At 44.4% G+C, this 17,600-nt stretch overlaps 1 protein-coding gene across 2 annotated transcripts in view; it reads right to left on the bottom strand.

Annotated features, from left to right (window-relative positions):
- Positions 1–11,808, bottom strand: part of LOC119395639 (DNA polymerase epsilon subunit 2) — a 140,601-nt gene extending 128,793 nt beyond the window's left edge. For both annotated transcript variants that reach the window (XR_005184276.2, XM_037662621.2), the window contains exons 1-2: positions 11,560–11,808; positions 4,158–4,388 (exon numbers count right to left, since the gene is read on the bottom strand). Coding sequence is in view for 1 of the 2 variants with exons in the window: in XM_037662621.2 (XP_037518549.1) it covers positions 4,158–4,388; positions 11,560–11,624 (296 nt within the window). In the remaining variant the exon portion in view is untranslated. The remainder of the gene's footprint in view (positions 1–4,157; positions 4,389–11,559) is intronic.
- Positions 11,809–17,600: the final 5,792 nt, after the last annotated feature.

The raw sequence follows: 17,600 nt of genomic DNA, 5'->3' as shown, positions 1-17,600 counted from the left end.
GGGTGAATGATGATGAGTGGGGCGAAGCTCCGGAGGGAATCATCGGTAAACCGTGAATACTCCGAGCGAAAGCGCACCAACAGCGAGCGGATTTTATTACAACGGTCCCCCTAGCGTACATCGCCGCAATAAATCGAACGATTGCCTTCCACCAATGACACGCGCCATATGTGAATCTTCCGTGAATTCTGCCCAGTACATCATCAACGACGTGAGATCAGGCGCTTTTATACTAAAGGGCCGATGAGAGTCATGGCGACTTGCAGCTCCCTTTAATTTTACATGTACGCTGTGAATTTTTATTGTTTAATCACGCACAGGAGAAATCTCACACAGGCGCTACCTTGGAGGTCAAAATCCAGTGCCTATATATACGGGGTGGTCAGTGAACGGTTGTGCTATGGTCCCTTGAATACTGGCTAGTCTACCGTCCGCATGGGCCACCGTATGGGAAGGGGTTGACGCTTTCTAAATGACCCCGCAGGTGGCGCTGCGCGCTTTCGGAATGTCACCCGCTCATTGCTCTCGCCTGCTGGTTCATTGTGTTGTGTTGTGGTGCTGCGGATCGTCCGTTGTGTTACTACGACCACAACTGCGACGGCGTGTTTGCTGGACTACGTGGACCTCACCTCATCAGTCTGCGGGAACGAATGACCATCCAACTGCAGCACAATGTTTAGTGATAATTAGTTGACTAGCATTTTATAACATTGCAAAACCACATAAATCAGGAAATTGTGCCCCAGAAGTTATCACTGCTCTGGCTTCTCTTCCTGAGGTACATACGGAAAGAAAGATTGCTGTACTGGATAATTTGATTGATGGAGGAATGTTTGGTGATGCTGAAAATGCACTGCAAGGTTTCGCTTTGCGCAATATCAGTTCGTCGGACCACGCGTCTTCTGTGACGGCAAAAAGCCATGAAATGCTTATTTAGGATGTCGCAGGGTACACAGTAAGAAAGATCCTGAGAAAGACTTCCTGTAATGAGTGTACATTGCTGCTCTCTGTGGAAAAGCGCGGTGCTGTGGATGATGCTTCTGAATCCACATCAAATTTTGACAATGGAGGTTTTATGTGCCCTTCGGGCCCTCTTAAGGATATTACAACCGTCCTTGAGAACAGCTTCACTACATTTTTCAGCGGAAGTAAGCTACACGAGCAAAGAAGATGACTCTTAAGGGCTCGTTTTTTGTTTGTTTGTGAAACACACTATTTAATGAAAGCTAACAGACAATAATGCCAGGGAAAGTATACGGCATGTTATTTGTAGTAATTAGGCTATAAATGTGAAGAAAGTAAAGTGGACGAAAAGATAACTTGCCGCCAGCAGGGACTTTACTTTCTTCACATTTATATCCTAATTACTACAAATAACATCCCGTATACTTTCCCTGGCATTATTGTCTGTTAGTTCTTATTAAATAGTGTGGTACACGAGCAAAGCATTCTCGACTTTGCCGATTTCATTACGTGGGTACAGCTGCCTGCACTAACATAAACAGAGCATGCACAGCAAATTACTTGCCAAATAGTGAAGTTTTACATTCTTCTACGGCTGCGCATTTTGTGAAGGCCCATTAACAATGAGAGAACAGCAAAAAAAAAAAAAGAGCAGCTGAAGCATTTGAAAATGAGGAGATGTAAATAATTTTCCTACCTGTGCAATTCTTCATATTTATTTGCTTTCATAACCACTTTCGTTTCCCCGTTTTAGTTTTTTCTTTTTTTTAATGCTCATGCCAATAAATTTTTTGAAAAAAAAGGTAAACTGGTTCTTTCAATGTCAGTTGGTGCCGCGCCACCTGAGAAACAACCTACACACAGTACTACCATGCATTCCTTTGATAATGTGCCTCGGCAAAGCAAAAGCCTTTGCGAACGAGAGCACGTGATAACGTGTTAATCGAACCGGTTAGTATTTGCCATGGGCACAATTGCGCTGCAGTGAAAAAATATTGCAAGAATTGGTCAAGCTGAACTATGCTGAACGTGCGCCCGCGCTTCGGCGACACGCAGGTGGTCGGCGGAGCGTCGCTCCCCAGCATGAGGACTGCTCGAAGCGCCACCACCCGCATCATTCGGTAAGCGTGCTCGCTCTCCTCGGCGGACGGCAGACTAGCCAATATTCTAGGGACCCTAGTTGTGCAGCGCGAGCAGTCGGTTTTTTCAATCAAGAAACTCGCTAGCAGACGCTGCCTGCGTCGGCCTCGCGAGGCGAGAGAGGTGGGCGGGGGGGGGGGGGGGAAACTAGAGCACGCATCTGCAACGCAGCGAGCGCCTAAGCGCCATCTAGGGATCTTTCTGAGAACTAGAGCTGGCTACAACAGCGCCATCTAGTGAACACTCCAAGAACTAGACGTGGCTACCTACTACTACTACTACTACATACCACAGAGGAGGGACAGACCCACACCCAAAGGAGCTTCGCCCCTAATACTTTAAAAGATTCTTTGTGTATTTGGAATGCAGAGTTTACGAGGAAATTAAGTAAGGCTTTAGACTTAACTCTGTCATTTCCGACGTAAGGAAGAGCATTTGTTTTCAACATAACAAAGTCTACACCTACCTCTAGTGCATAACACATGCACAGGCCATCAGCTTACATGAATTATACGCTCCCTTAATAAGCACTTACGTAAGAGCAGCACTAAAAGCTGTCCAAGCTTCAAAAAAGAAAACAAAAAAGCTCACTAGCGTGCACTTATTTCCAGACGCATCTGTGCACCGCAAGCCCATTGTGTAGCGCGTTTCACGTGCTGCCTAGCTGCGGCAGGAGGCGCAATGGCAGCCGTCGTAGCAGACGACGCGGCTGTCCTCACCCTCAGCGGAGCGCGTGGGCATCAAGGCACCCTACTAGAGTGTAGTCATTTGATTACTAGTACTTGGAAACGTGTTGCAGGGCCCGTTAAAAAAATATCTGCAATACCAATAATGAATTGATAAAGCAACATTAATAACTATAGTGACTCATCCTTCTGCTACACTAAATGTGACTGCAGTTCGGTTTACAGATAGCTGTTGAGGGTGACATATCACGATGATACTCACAAGAGATCAAGCAAATGTTATTTTTCGTACAACCGTATCAATTCCACATCACTTATGAAGATTCCTGATGAAAGAACCCCAGTCTAGCATGAGTGAGATTTGTTGTTTCTTTGTTACCATTTTCTGGTGCTTTTGTTAACATTTGATGCAGCAACCTCACTCTTTTAACGTGTCAGAAGACATATTTATGGTGCTTACGCCATGACATACATTAGGAGTGAAAACTAACACACAGTGGCCACACTCGTGAGAGAAAGACCCTGATAACAGTAATCGGACAGTACTTTGTTTCATTAGCAGTCACATCTATGACGAGCAACAAAATTTGTTTACAAGTTGTATGAGTGATCTGACATTACGTTTTTCCTTCAGCTATCATTAACACGCAATAAATCCCAGGAAAAGCAGCTACAGTGCAGGTGGACAACACATGCACCGGCAATACCTTGAGATCTTCTAAAGCAAGAGCACTTGAATCTACGGTTGCACTGATCCACACAATACTGACACCAAGGTCCTCTTCCTTGATTCTTGTCCATTCACAGTTTGAATATGTGCTGATAATCTGGACCTCTGCTAGTTTCTTAAGCGATAAAAGACGATTCAGAAAAAGTATGCCACATAATTACTCCATGTAATTTTCATAAGTAACAAGCTTGGTATAACTAGTTTAACTTGGGCATAAAACCACTTTTAGGTTTTGACATGTGTGTAAAATTGTAGTCATGTCTTTTTTTCTTTTTAGCTTATGCCATGAAAGCTTAGATAATACCTTGCTCACTAGTCGAGACAATTATTGTGCTTTGATCACAAAGATGCAACTGGTGCAATACCTCAAACAAAAAAAAAGATTGTTTCTAGTGTGTTAATTCTGTACACACGCAACAATTGAAGCCCCCTTCCCTGTACTCTTGCCATAAATAAGAAGGCTTTCGTCTTTAATTGTGCCATTTATGATTTAATAGCCTAGCAAAATAATCCTGCCACATTTTTCGTGTCATCTCTTCTGTATTCTGCTTTTCTTTAACTCTCAACCACTGTCATCTATTTAATATTCTGCCATGAGGGTAGCAGCAAATACAACGAATGAGAAGTCGCACACATACCAGTAAGTGAGCGGTGCAAGGCTGAATGCGTCAGCCACCAGAAGACGGACATCGGTGCCATCGTTGTCGGACCGTTCAAACTCGCGGATGCAGCCAAGAACATCGTCCTTGGTGAGGAACGGCCCGTTGATGCGTTGTGCCTGAAGCGAGTCTAGCAGACGTTTCAACCACAAATCTTGGCGATCCTCGTCCAACGGCGTCAAGGCTTCTAACAGGAACTTGCTAGCCTCACTGAGTGACATCATGTTGGGGCAGATGGTGCAAGTGTTAGTTCACCTTGCAAAGTTTACTTTACGATCTGCAGGCATACTAGACATTGGGGCTATCAAATAGCTCATTAGATGACAAACAGACATCAAGTGGGACATCACAACAAGCACAACAGCATACTCATCTGACTGAAATCAAATAAAACACGTACCATCGAGAAAGAACTTGAGACAGAACTGAAAAGGGCGTCACTCGCAACTAACTTTATTCTCAGAACATCAGACATACATAGCCGTAGCAACCATGAGCACGCACATTGCCTCACATGCTCGTCAAAATACACCCGAAAGAATGACAAAAGCGACCGAACCGAAAAAAGATTCGAAGAAACTAAATTCACCACCACGCAGAACAACGGATGTGTTACTTACACACATATCTCTCTCTTTTTTAATGTAGTATGCTTCCATGATTTCACGCGCAAAGGTATCATTACTCTTTCGAAGAAAGGATACACTGGAAAACCCAGGCTCACACTTGCAGGAACCGCAATGCACAGGCAAATGTGCTCAAAGTTTGTTTTTCACGGAAAGTTCATGCTCCCTAATTCTGTCATTCATGCACCGGCCTGTTTGGCCGATATAAACCCTACCGCAACTAAGCGGGATCTCGTACACCACGCCAACCGCGCAGGAGACATGCAACCTTGCATGCCTCTTCCCGTTCTTAACGTTCTTAAGGTTGTGAGCAACCTTGTGCACGTATGGCATAACCATGGGCCTTTTTTCCATCGGCTGCCTGTTTCTTCTCAATCCCTTCAGTTTTTGAAGAAGAGTTTCTGAGACTGCAACGATGACAGAACTAGGGTAGCCAGCTGAACACAGCTGCGTGACCTGATTGTTGAAACTTTCCTGCATTCTATGAGGACAAGATTTCACCAGTGCTCCTTCAAGGCACATGGAAGCAATGGCCCTGTTGACAAGTTTGGAATGCGAAGCATCAAAAGGTAGAAGCACCTTATGTGAACGCAGACAATATGCCCAACATATGTGCGTCTCTGAGGAAGTGAGACTCAGGTCTACAAATTGCAACTCGCCGCCAACAGGAAGTCCATGTGTGAAAAAAAAGTCCCTTGGCATTTTGTCTGAAGAGAGCTAAAACCTCATCCACTGAGTTAGTGGTTGTCAAAGAAGGGTGAGCTTTAAAAATGACTGAAAAGTCGTCAACATACGTAAATATCTTCACCATCGCATCGTCGATAACCTGAGCCACCTCTCTGTCAAAATCTGCTAAAAATATGTTACATAAAACAGGTGCCATGCATGAACCTATGCAGATCTCTGCATAGGTTCATAAGGTCTACATGCGATTCAGGTGTATTGTTAGCGAACGAGAATCGTGGCAATAAAATGTAAGCAAATATTTACTGAATCATCTCTTCGCTGATGATCCTTTCTTTGTTTAAGAAGTCAGATGATGTTACGCAGTTCTTAAACGACGGTGGCACTGCATTTTCTATTGACATTGACGATTCATTTTACCCCACACAGAGCTGTTTTTAGTTGTTAGAAACTGTATTGAGCAGAATGGTGTTCTCACCTTTGGGCATGCCACCGGCATTTCCCTGACAACTTTACGACGTTGCTCGAATTTTATCTGTGCTCAACATTCGTATGTCATGATAATCAGTTTTATATTCAGCAAAAAGAGATCTGCATAGGTTCATGCGTGACGCCTGTTTTATGTAACATATTTTTAGCAGATTTTGACACACAAGTGGCTCAGGTTATTGACGATGCAATGGTGAAGATTTTTAGGTATGTTGACTTTTTAGTCATTTTTAAAGCTCACCCTTCTTTGACAGTGGATAAGGACTCAGTGGATAAGGTTTTAGCTCTTTTCAGACAACATGCCAAGGGACTTTTTAACACGGAAGTGTTTTATGCCGGGGTCCACCACGGCTCCACTGACGTATTTCCGTCACGGATATGACGTTGTAAAATATAAAGACTAACAGTGGGCAAAGAAAAAAACCAGAAGAAAAAGTTCCGTCCCCGGGAATCGAACTTACGACCCCTCGCTCCACAGCGCGAAAGGATTCGGCCACGGATGGCACCTTCTCCGCAATGCTAACGGCGAGCTACTTATATACACCATTTGCTGGTGGCGGTATTCAGAGATCGGTGTTACAGCGTGTTTTCGTTATCACTAGCGAGATGGCGCGAAGAGCTCGAAGAGCGCGCTTTAAAGGTCGGCGCCGTTGCGACGAGCACCCGCCTCTACAGGGAGTGGTCACTCGTGCGTGCGTGCGTGCGTGCGTGATCGCGGTGGTTTGTACGTCGAGAGCACACAGGTCACTTGGCCCACTGCAGCGGCCGCTTTTGCTAAAGGAGCGCGGTTCTCACGCAGAAATAAGTTACAAATGTGACAGTTCGCTCTCATCCTGTGTATGTTCGTTCCGTGCGTCCTTTCTGTTTGAGCAGTGCATTGCAAGTTTCGAGCTGCTTGCCATTCTTCGCGTGACATTACAGTTTGTTGCTGTAGCATTCATTCCTTCGCCCTTGGGGTGCAAGAATGCACAACAAATGCTCAACTACGTCTGTGAAGACACGTTTCACTTTCATGTTATACCGATTCCTATGACAGAGGGATCAGCCGTGTTTTTTTTTCACACAAGCTTCCTGTTGGTGGCTAGTTGCAATTTTTAGACCCAAGTCTCACTTCCTCAGAGACGCACATATGTTGGGCATATTGTCCGCGTTCACATAAGGTGCTTCTACCTTTTGATGCTTCGCATTCCAAACTTGTCAAGAGGGCCATTGCTTCCATGTGCCTTGAAGGAGTACTGGTGAAATCTTGTCCTCATAGAATGCAGGAAAGTTTCAACAATCAGGTCACGCAGCTGTGTTCAGCTGGCTACCCTAGTTCTGTCGTCGTCGCAGTCTCAGAAACCCTTCTTCAAAAGCTGAAGGGATCGAGAAGAAACAGGCAGCCGATGGAAAAAGGCCCATGGCTATGCCATACGTGCACAAGGTTGCTCACAGCCTGAAGAACGTGGCTAACAGGTACAAGGTACCTTTGGTGTTCTTGGCCCCCCGCAAGTTGGCTAGCCTGTGCCCACGAATTTCTACTGCACCGAGGCCCTCCCCATGTGGGAAGAGGCACGCAAAGTCGTATGTCGCCTGCTCGATTGGCGTGGTGTACGAGATCCCGCTTAGTTGCTGTAGGGTTTATATCGGCCAGACAAGCCGTGCATGAACGACAGAATTAGGGAGCATGAACTTTCCATGAAAAACAAACTTTGAGCACATTTGCCCGAGCATTGTGGTTCCTGCAAGTGTGAGCCTGGATTTTCCAGTGCATCCGTTCTTCGAAAGAGTAATGATACCTTTGCGCATGAAATCATGGAAGCATACTACATTAAAAAGGAGAGATATGTGCATAAGTGACACATCTGTTGTTCTGCGTGGTGGTGAATTTAGTTTCTTTGAATCTTTTTTCGGTTCGGTCACTTTTGTCATTCTTTCGCGTGCATTTTGACGAGCATGTGAGGCGATGTGTGCGCGCATGGGTTGCTACGGCTATATATGTCGTTGATGTTCTGAGAATAAAGTTAGTTGCGAGTGAAGCCCTTTTCCGTTCTGTCTTATGTTCTTCCTCGATGGTACGCATCTTTTTTTGTATTTCAGTAAGCATGTACCAACTAGCCCAACAACAAGTTTTACTACACTCATGTGAGCTTGGGCTCCCACTTCCAGTCTAGCCATTACATAGCATTACATAAAGTTTAACACCAGTGTTTGAATCAACTTTTGGTTCAACGATACTAAATGCTCTTGAGATGCTAAAACCATGAGCTGATATGGGTGCACCCCAATGGGGTATGAATTCTGACCTCCCAGGGGTTCTGTATTATGCACCCTGAGTATGATATGGCCATCGCGATAGAAATGTGGCCAGGATCAAAGCTGGTGCTCAGCAATGCTATACCATTGAGCTGCCACAACCTTCAAATTCATGTGCATTCCAGTAATTGTGTTCCTGGAGTCCTCCAATACATGTTCTTGGAATTCTCAGTGATTCACAGATGACATCAGCGTGCTGCATTCGTCATTGTGCCTGCTACGTGCCAGTCTCAGGCGCTGCAAATGATTTCACCGATGCAAGCACGGGAGATCATGAGCACCAGGATATTGCATCAGAAACCAACAGTAATAACTTTGGTAGCAATACAATACACAAAGAAAACATATGCTCGATTGAAACTAGTTTCATCTTGCAGGGACAAATCAGCTTGACTTAGGTAATGACATTGACAGTTGGCCAAATGAGTTCTTTTATTTAGTCTGAATGCCATGCAGCAGTTGTTTCTGGTTTAGCCAATCAACCTTGAAATAATGTTGACGCACCAGGATGCACTTTGAAAGTGCAGCGATAATAAAAAGAAAACACCAGTTGTGCAGAAAGTGCAGCACAGTCACAGCAAAGGCTGGAAGAGCGACATTTATAGAGCCCATTGTGAATTCTCTTGCGGCTGCTAATACAAGTACACTTGCAAGGTACCCACTTCGCCATAAACCATAATTTTTGTGAAGTTGGGAAGCACCCACTACGCCATTATTCGTCATTCTGCAGAGAAGCGAGGTACCCACTACACATCTGTAAGGCCACTTTGTTGATGCGGTGGCCGATGACGAAGAATTTGGCCGAGTCCTTTGTAATCGGTTGGAAGCATTCGACAACCCACTCATTGCGCAATTCGCATTGTGTGATGCCTGGTTGTTATTTTACTCTTCTACCACGCTATATTACATATGTTCATGTGGTTCCCTCCCGATATGAAGTCTGTATAGGGTCTTTGTTCAAAGGAGTTTCCAGCACCGGCATGGGTACAATACAGGGCTGCCAGCCAGACGGGTCAGCTTCGAACCCCGCTCCATCCTGGATATTTTTTCTCATTTCGTGCAACAGCGGTTACGGACACCGGCGGCAGCGCACAACTACCACACCAAAAACGAGCGTTGTTGTGGTCTCATAACAGCTTTCGATGTAAAATTATTGTTGGGGCTTTACATGCCAAAACTATTGTACGATTATGGGGTGTGCCATAGTGGAGGACACTGTATTAATATTGACCAGCTGGGGTTCTTTAACGTGCACCTCAATCTAAGTGAACGGGCGTTTCTCCCTCATCAAAATGCGGCCGCCATGGCTTGGAATCACACTCCCTATCTAGAGCTACCACAGTGGGTTGTGAAAGCTTGGCCAGCCGGCTGTTTTTGAGGAGACCAAAGCACCTCAAACCGAGCTCCAATTTCAATGCTAGCCACGGCTGTGATGATCGCACAAATGTTGCAGATTACTGAAAAAGTTTATTAACAATGTCCTTGTCATTAACACTGACTTTTTCACCCAGTGCATATATGCTGTCCTTGAACTTGTCAGTGTCTCAAGCATCAATTTGCAGTGTGTCTGCAATGCCAACAGGTGCACTCAGTACAGCTCGATTTAATTATTCACTCAGCAGAAAGCCACACCAGAAGTGGGAAGAGATCACCAACAGCCTATCTTATGTCCAATGCACCCTGCGCGAGTTGATGAACCGCTCGAATGAATCCTCTGTGAGCTGCGTTTCCCATCACTCTCGCTGACCATCTATACTTTGCTTTCCAGGTTATCAGCTGTGCCCATTGGTCCTCTGTCTCTCTTCATATCACACTCACTTTCCATAGCACGCTGCAAAGTTCTAACTTTCCTTCTTATTCGCCAAATTTCTGCCCAGATATTGTTACTGCAATGGATACTTTAGAAACAGCGTCAAGTTGACGTCTGCCACATTTGCTGCACCCCATTTTTATTCCCTGGTGGATTTCCTCTGCACAAGAATGCCGTCCGGTTGGTAACTGACCTAAATAGACGTATTCTAGGGTCCGGTAGCCAATCATCAACTCTTGTTCTCTAACATGGCCACTGAGCATGAGTTACACTAACAAACCGTGACACTCGTCAAGGGAAAGGAAATTGTGGCAGCATCAAAATGACAAAAAGACATATATCAGTGTCATTCCTTGACATTTTATACAGTACAAAAAAAAATATTGACATTGAAAGCACAAATAACAGCAATACTTTTAATATGTCTTCCAGTTGACCAGATGTTTTTGTCAGTGCTTGAACATTTTTATAGCACAGAAGCAGACTGATGCTTGCATACAAGTTCGAAAAGTGTTTTTTTTTGTAACCTTTTAGCCTATGCTAATACATCTAAGACACGTCTTTCATCTTTGCACTTATTGTAGTGTCTGCATACAAGCGTTGTGTTGTAATACGAATTGTGAGAGAAGTAACTTGCAACAGAAAATTGAGGTGACTTCTCTCACAAGAAGAAAACTGCAATTTACGTGATATCACAATACCACGGCAAATTTTTGCTACACAACAATTAGTGCAGCATGCCTATAGTTGGTTACAACCTATGAGAAAAAAAATATAAGCTCCTGCCACCGCCGTTCGACACCAAAGTAATTTGCATAGATGCAGAACCGATGAACGATTTAGAGTACAACGTGTGTAATCTACTATGGGAGATTCTCAGAGTAGATGCTTCGTTCGATTACATTCGTTTTGTGACATCAAGCACTTTCGCGTGTATGAGACAGTCCGCACAGGTAGACGTTTAGAGAGAACCTGACCGTCCCAACAAATGTTCACAAAAGTTCTGACAAAAGTACTCAGCCAAAAAAAAAGAGGAAACTTATTTTCTGACACACCTAGAGTTACATATGCAGGGAGAAAGTAGTCGAACGAAAACTAGTTGGTACGACTCTCTCAAAAAGATGAAGGTTATTTAGGAGGATTATCCTCAGGTTGTAACGGGCCTGCAGATGGTGCAGCATCTCCACCACTCTAACGTTGTTTTGCGCACAAGTTGCACCTGTGCTGTGCATGGGCGCTGAAATTTCTCGGCAGGTTTAGCCTTGAATTTATGAGACCTCGCAGTGCAAACTCCAGCGAAAATTCCGAGAACATCAACAACCACTGAGTGCGTACAACTCGCCTGCTACGCGGTACAATGCAGCACAGGCTGCAGCGCCTCATATGGTTGCAACGATCACAGCAACGATCGCCGCATCAAGTGAAAACTCGTGCGAAGTACGGGTAGCATACATGGAAGACTGCATCTGATACTGACCTGCGAAGCGTGAACCCTCTAATTTGGAAGCTTTTGATTATCTTGCTGCGCGCTTTCACCGACATCTTCAGCTCTCGACGATAAAATCCGACGCATACACGCACGTTTCGCAAGTAGACAGCGCGCAGACGCCGCCCGCGCCTTCTTAACAAGAATTAGTGAATATCAACTGCCGACGAAAGGAATAAGACATTTTTTTCTGCCTCCCGCGCTTTTCGGCGGCCGCCTTTGCGACAAGCGTCGCCGCCTGTCCTGCCGGCGAAACTTGGAAGTAGAGTGACCTGTACTCTGCTTGCTCGCCGTAGCTGGCGCTACCTGTAACCTGTTCGTCTGCTACTCTGCGACCGTTTAGACGGCGCTGGAGTAAGAACGCCTGCATTCTGTGACGAACTGCCGGCATAATGTGACTGTTTCTGCAAACTTAGGCGGAGAGTCAAGTAAGCTATACAGTGTGGTTAAGTATTTACTGCACACTGGTTGACTAACGTGAGAAGCCGTAGTCTTGCATAGTGTAGAACGGCTGTGTCCTTTTAAATGGAAACAAAAAATTATAAATCACTTTCCGTATTTTATTTCCAAAGTATTTTGCATTTATGCATAATAATTACACGATATGAGCGCTCTGCGCTTGCGAAACATCACCACGAGCGTTAAAGCTGACGTCAGAGAACAGGTGCTGACTAGCGCCACAACGATCGTAGGTTACATCCCTAGCGGCAGGAGGTATGAACTAGAACGTGGGCGCTGGCAACGTTTCAACTACTACTCGGCTCTGTTGCGCGGCTCCGCTACACTCTAGCTCCGCCACGAGCGGAGGCGGCGAGTGGCGCTGTAGTCGCGTCAGGTCAGCGAGGTCGCCGGTGCGGCCGCTGCTACGGCCACGGCGGGCAGTGTCTCGTACGCCCAGGGCGCACGAGACAAAATGTGGCAAAAGCGTTCGGCGCACCCATATAGCCGCTTAAAACTGGCTTGACTTGGCTTGAAGCGTATAAGTAGGTGGCGGCAAAGTAGCTCGGCTGGAAATTTTTTTAGGCGGCTTAGGTAGTGTGGTTACCGTAGAGTTTCTCACTAACTTGTGAAAACTCTATGGTGGCTTGTTCTCCGTGGTGGATGTTGCTCTGCCCGTGGGGACGTGGTCGACGTGGTCGCGTTGTGTAAGAGTAGAAGGTGATTCATATGCAAGTCGTTGTGCTTTTGTTACTTCCTGCGATGTCGTCGTGTTCAGTAGACGCTTTTATGAGCGGAGGGACCTTCTCCGCGGTGCTTATATTAGGTAACGCCCAACGTTACTTGTTGGTAACGTCAATATCCCGAAGTGTTGGCCGATTGATAATGAGCTGTGCGAACATGAAATAAAAGCCATGTGTTATGCGATTTTGCGTGGATGTATGGTAAGTGCGTGTGTTGCGTGATCGAGGATCGATCGCTATCAGTTGGACTGTCATTTGGGCGAATTTGTCTTGCGTAACTGCGCGCGACCGATATGGAATGCGCAAGTTGGCAGCGACGGGATATGAACAGGCGTTCGCCCGACGTTATTGACCGAGTGGCTGTTTAACGATGCTGTCGCCGATGATGACAACCGTTTTTCTAAGCAGTGTCTGTTTAGCTAGTTGTGTACAAATGAAAAGGGAAATAAAATAGATATTTTATTGCAAGGAGCATTGTCTAGCTTACATTCACAACACCTAAACTTCTTTCTAAATGTCAACATTGCCGCAACACAGTTGTGTCATGCGGTGAAGTGCACGGAATGTATTGCAGTGAAGCATACATAGTACGCGCGCGCGTGTGTGTGCCTTAATTGTACACGCGCCGTCCTCTGTCTCATTAATTAGTGCTGATGCGGTGGCCAGCATCACCACCAACTCCAGCCTCTGTAACGAGCCCATATCAATTTACTTTTTTAAAAATGTGGCAAGCGATTCGCAAGGCAGTAATTCTGCTAACTTATTGCAGGATTAATTCAAAATTGTTGCATCGCACCCTTAAAGAAGTGCGAAATTCCTATGACAGACCCCAGTGGTACTTCAGATTTCGTGCCTTCACATATATATGCTCCAAAATAAAAATGATTATTAAGGAAGTATATACTCAGGCTAGGTATAGGAGATGATCATCAATATTTCATTAATTTTCTCTGAAAAGTAGTAGCTTATGGTTCACATTATTGCGTTCTTTCGAGTAATCAAGAAAAATAGATATTGAAGCATGGTCAAAAATTATGGGAGCAGTTGGTCAAGGAAGCAAGTTGAGCTTTGCAAGAAAATGATTTATGAAAACTATGCTGTGCCAGAACTAACAGCAAGGTGGTATCAGGAAACTTATGGTGACCTGCGATTATAGCATGCGTTGAAGCATCTTACGGGGGCTGCTTCTTGGAAATAAGGGGTGGTAATTAGGCAAGTGCCTGTTATCAGATAGGGAGATGCATCATCAAATCTTCAAAAAATAGCTATCAAGGGGATGCTAAAAATTTCTTGAAGGAATTAACACAACGCAGTACTTATTAAAGCCTCCAATTTAATGAGGTTAGCACTGGGGCTAGCAGGTATCTTAAATGAGCTGGCCACTTTAATAATACCCCTCGTAGGTCAATAATTATTGGATTCACAGCATGGTATGGATGAGATAGGATTATGCAAATGGGACAATTAGAAGTAATGAAATTATTGAATATACTTTGTTAATATTGCCTGGACAGTCTTAATGCAGAATGAGGTTTCTATCAGGGTGAATTTACTTTTGCTAATGCTTCTGGTGGCATCATTGCAGTTTATATTCACTGGCTTCATGCACTGTATATCAAGCACCACTGATGACACTCTGGTTTTTGCAAAGTTATTGTACTGTTTAAAAAAAATAACATCAAGAAACTACATGCTTTCTTACACTTTAATCAGGCATATGATTTGGGACTCTTTAGTGAATTGTATAGGGGAGGTCTGTGTACAGAATATCCATGGTAATCATTTAACGCTCTGTTTGTTTGCGTAATGTTTGAAGCCTCTTTTTCTATTCAAAATTGCTACGGAGCAAGAAAAATCCAACACCAGAATTGGTACTTGGGTAAAGCAGGTAGTAAGAGCAAGCTCAATCACAAGCCGTTCAGGAGCACCACTGAAGAAACTAATACCTAGAGGGCAAAACTTCCAGTGCACCAAGAAGGGGATGGGAGGAGGGTGCAGGTTAACGTTTCAAGAGGGCATCTCCTCACCATCATCCTTCCCCAGCCACGAACTTGTACTGTCTACGTTTATCAGACTCCTGCTTACACAAGACAGACTAGGTATAAAAGTTGCTTCTTTATTGCAAGATGGCACATCAGACCTTTTCAGAATTCCCTCACCGCAAGCCGTTAAGATTGCCTAAAAGCCTTTCCTTGTGCAGTGTCCCTTTTTTGTTCCCACACAGTTATCGCAAGCAAAAGTATGCAGCTTGTCACAGGCTAGCTGGTGCCACACAGGGATGGCTCCAGCCATCGTGATGTGTATTCCACTGTAGCTGTCAGACACTGTACATTCATGGTCTGGTGTGCTTGTTTAGGACTTTAAAGATGTAAACAGTGACCACTTCTGTTTTGTCCCTTGCACACTTGCACAAGAATTTGACACAGACGTTAGTTCTGGCAATACTGCCACAGGTGGTAAGAGGTACCTTGAAGTTGTAAATAGTGACTGCTTGTGTCACACACCTGCACAAGATTTTGACAGAGACGTTAGTTCTCGCAATCCTGCCACGGTGGTAAGAAGGTGTACAACCACAGGAACACCATGGCAAAGCAAGCTGAGGTTCATATTGAATACAATATTCCACTTGCAATACAATGGTAATTAAGTACTCTTGCATTCATTTGCAGTGTCAGGCATCACATCATTCTGCCTAACCCTGATCTCTTTTACTTATCGTCTACATAGTTTTCCAGGTTGGTGACAGTACAAAAAGAAAAAAATCTTTGTGGGAGCACCACATTTTAATCTCACAAGACTCCTCTGAAGCACTTACAACATATGCGAACAGTGATATCCTAAATGTGAGCGCTTTTTGTCCTAACAAAGGTAAGCTGCTTGTTACCTTCGGCCTGTGATCTTACAGGAGCTTTAGCATATGCCCTGTTGTCATCTTGTGTCAACGATGCCACATACAATAAATAGTTCAACAAAGCTTATAACTCGGCAAGATGTACGTGCATATCTTCAGGGAGGTAATAAAATGCAGAAGTGACCACTCACGACAAGAAACACAGGATATGTGTTAACTTCCATCAATCTTTATTTGTGGCTTTGCCAGCAAATATGTAAGGGAGCAGACTAGGGGTGTGCGAATATTCGAAATTTCGAATATTTTTCCAATAGTGTTTGCTATTCGATTCGATTCGCACTGGAATTTTACTATTCGAACCTATTCGAACTTCCCAAAAACAAATACAATCAGCGTCCGATTGAAAGTGACCCCTTTAGATTTTAATATGCTTCACCTCAATACACTCTCGTTATGCGGCAAAGCTGCCTTTCAAGCTCCGTTACGGTCGAACGTTGCCAAGAGACAGTCAACGCCCGAATGAAGTGGTCCCAAGATTTTGAATATTCTTCACCTCATCACACACCGGTATTGCGGCAAAGCTGTTTTTCAAGTTTCGTTACAATCGAACTTTGTCAAGACACAATTAGTCAACGTCCGATTTGAAGTGGTCGCTAGATTTTCAACATGCTTCACCTCAATACATTCTCGTACTGCGGCAAAGCTTCCTTTCAAGCTCCGTTACGGTCGCAAATGTATTAACTCAAGAAAACGCTGGTTCCAACATGGAGATGAAAGATCTGGCAAAGTTGGAGGCTCAACAATTGCTGTTTTGGGCCTGAAATTTGGGCAGGAAGTCCGAAAAATCGGACGCCGAAGCTTTTTAGCATCCAAAATTTCAGATGTTCTTATATATCGACGTCTACAAGGCAGATTTGGAACTCCAGACTTGAAAGGAGCACGCCCTTGTCCGCCACATCAGTTGGGCTTCCACAGGTGTTGAAAGAGGAGGAGAGGTTGAGGAAATGACATCTTTGTCTATCACGTGTAAAGTGTTGTCGGCAACACTTTGAATGCACCAAATCATGTACATAAATAGAATTCGGCCTCTACATTGCCTCATCCTTCATAAGACAACTATGAAACACCATCCGACCAGTCCTTCATCAGCCTAGCAAAAAGAAACACTTTCATGTTGATATCTCGTAAGAATATGCTTACGAATCCTCTCTAACCTTTTTTCTGCGATTTCAGTTCGAAGCATTCGAAAAATATTCCAGAAATATTCGAGAAATATTCGAAAAATATTCAATTCGATTCGATTCGCACTCACACTTTAATATTCGAATTCGCTTCCCACCCAAAATTTTGCTATTCACACAGCTCTTGAACAGACACATGCGCAGTAGGGCAAGGTGCAACGTCACAGCCATTTAACATTAACAACCATCACAAGAGAATGCTCAAGAAACTTTTCTGCCTTTCCGAGTTTCAACAGATGGGTCACTAATACACACATCACTCCTTCCCCATCATGAAATGCTTCCAACAGTTCACATGCCATTCTCTCACCACCCGTGCCTCGAATCCTTACCTCATATTTATTCTCAACTGACATGCTCTGCCACTCATGCAACAATAAGACAGATTTGCCTGTCCACTCTTAACAGCCTGTAAGTACACTCCTAAGAACTCCCCCCCCCCCCCTCTTCCACCCTCCCATTGGTCATAGGCCAGATGGGTCATTATATTATTCACCTAGCTACACAACTGTGCTTGTCGAACATGAATATATGTGAACCATACAGTTGCTTTGCAATAAGCAAATGTAGTACAACACTCTCTATGAAGGCTTGGTTAAAATAGTTTTGTGATCATGGCACAGAAGCGTGAACTGTTGGGCTAGTTGGTGAAACATGTTTTGAAATAAAAGAGTGAAAGCTTGTCAATGTGAGTGAAAACAGCTAGCCTAGAAAACTTGTCGATGTAGCACATCAACAAGTTTTCGCTCTTCTATTCCA

This window comes from Rhipicephalus sanguineus, chromosome 6 (genome assembly GCF_013339695.2).
Source record: "Rhipicephalus sanguineus isolate Rsan-2018 chromosome 6, BIME_Rsan_1.4, whole genome shotgun sequence".
In the NCBI taxonomy this organism is placed as follows: domain Eukaryota; kingdom Metazoa; phylum Arthropoda; class Arachnida; order Ixodida; family Ixodidae; genus Rhipicephalus; species Rhipicephalus sanguineus.
Note: the sequence above shows the minus strand (reverse complement) of the source record. Positions and strands in the feature narration are given on the sequence as shown.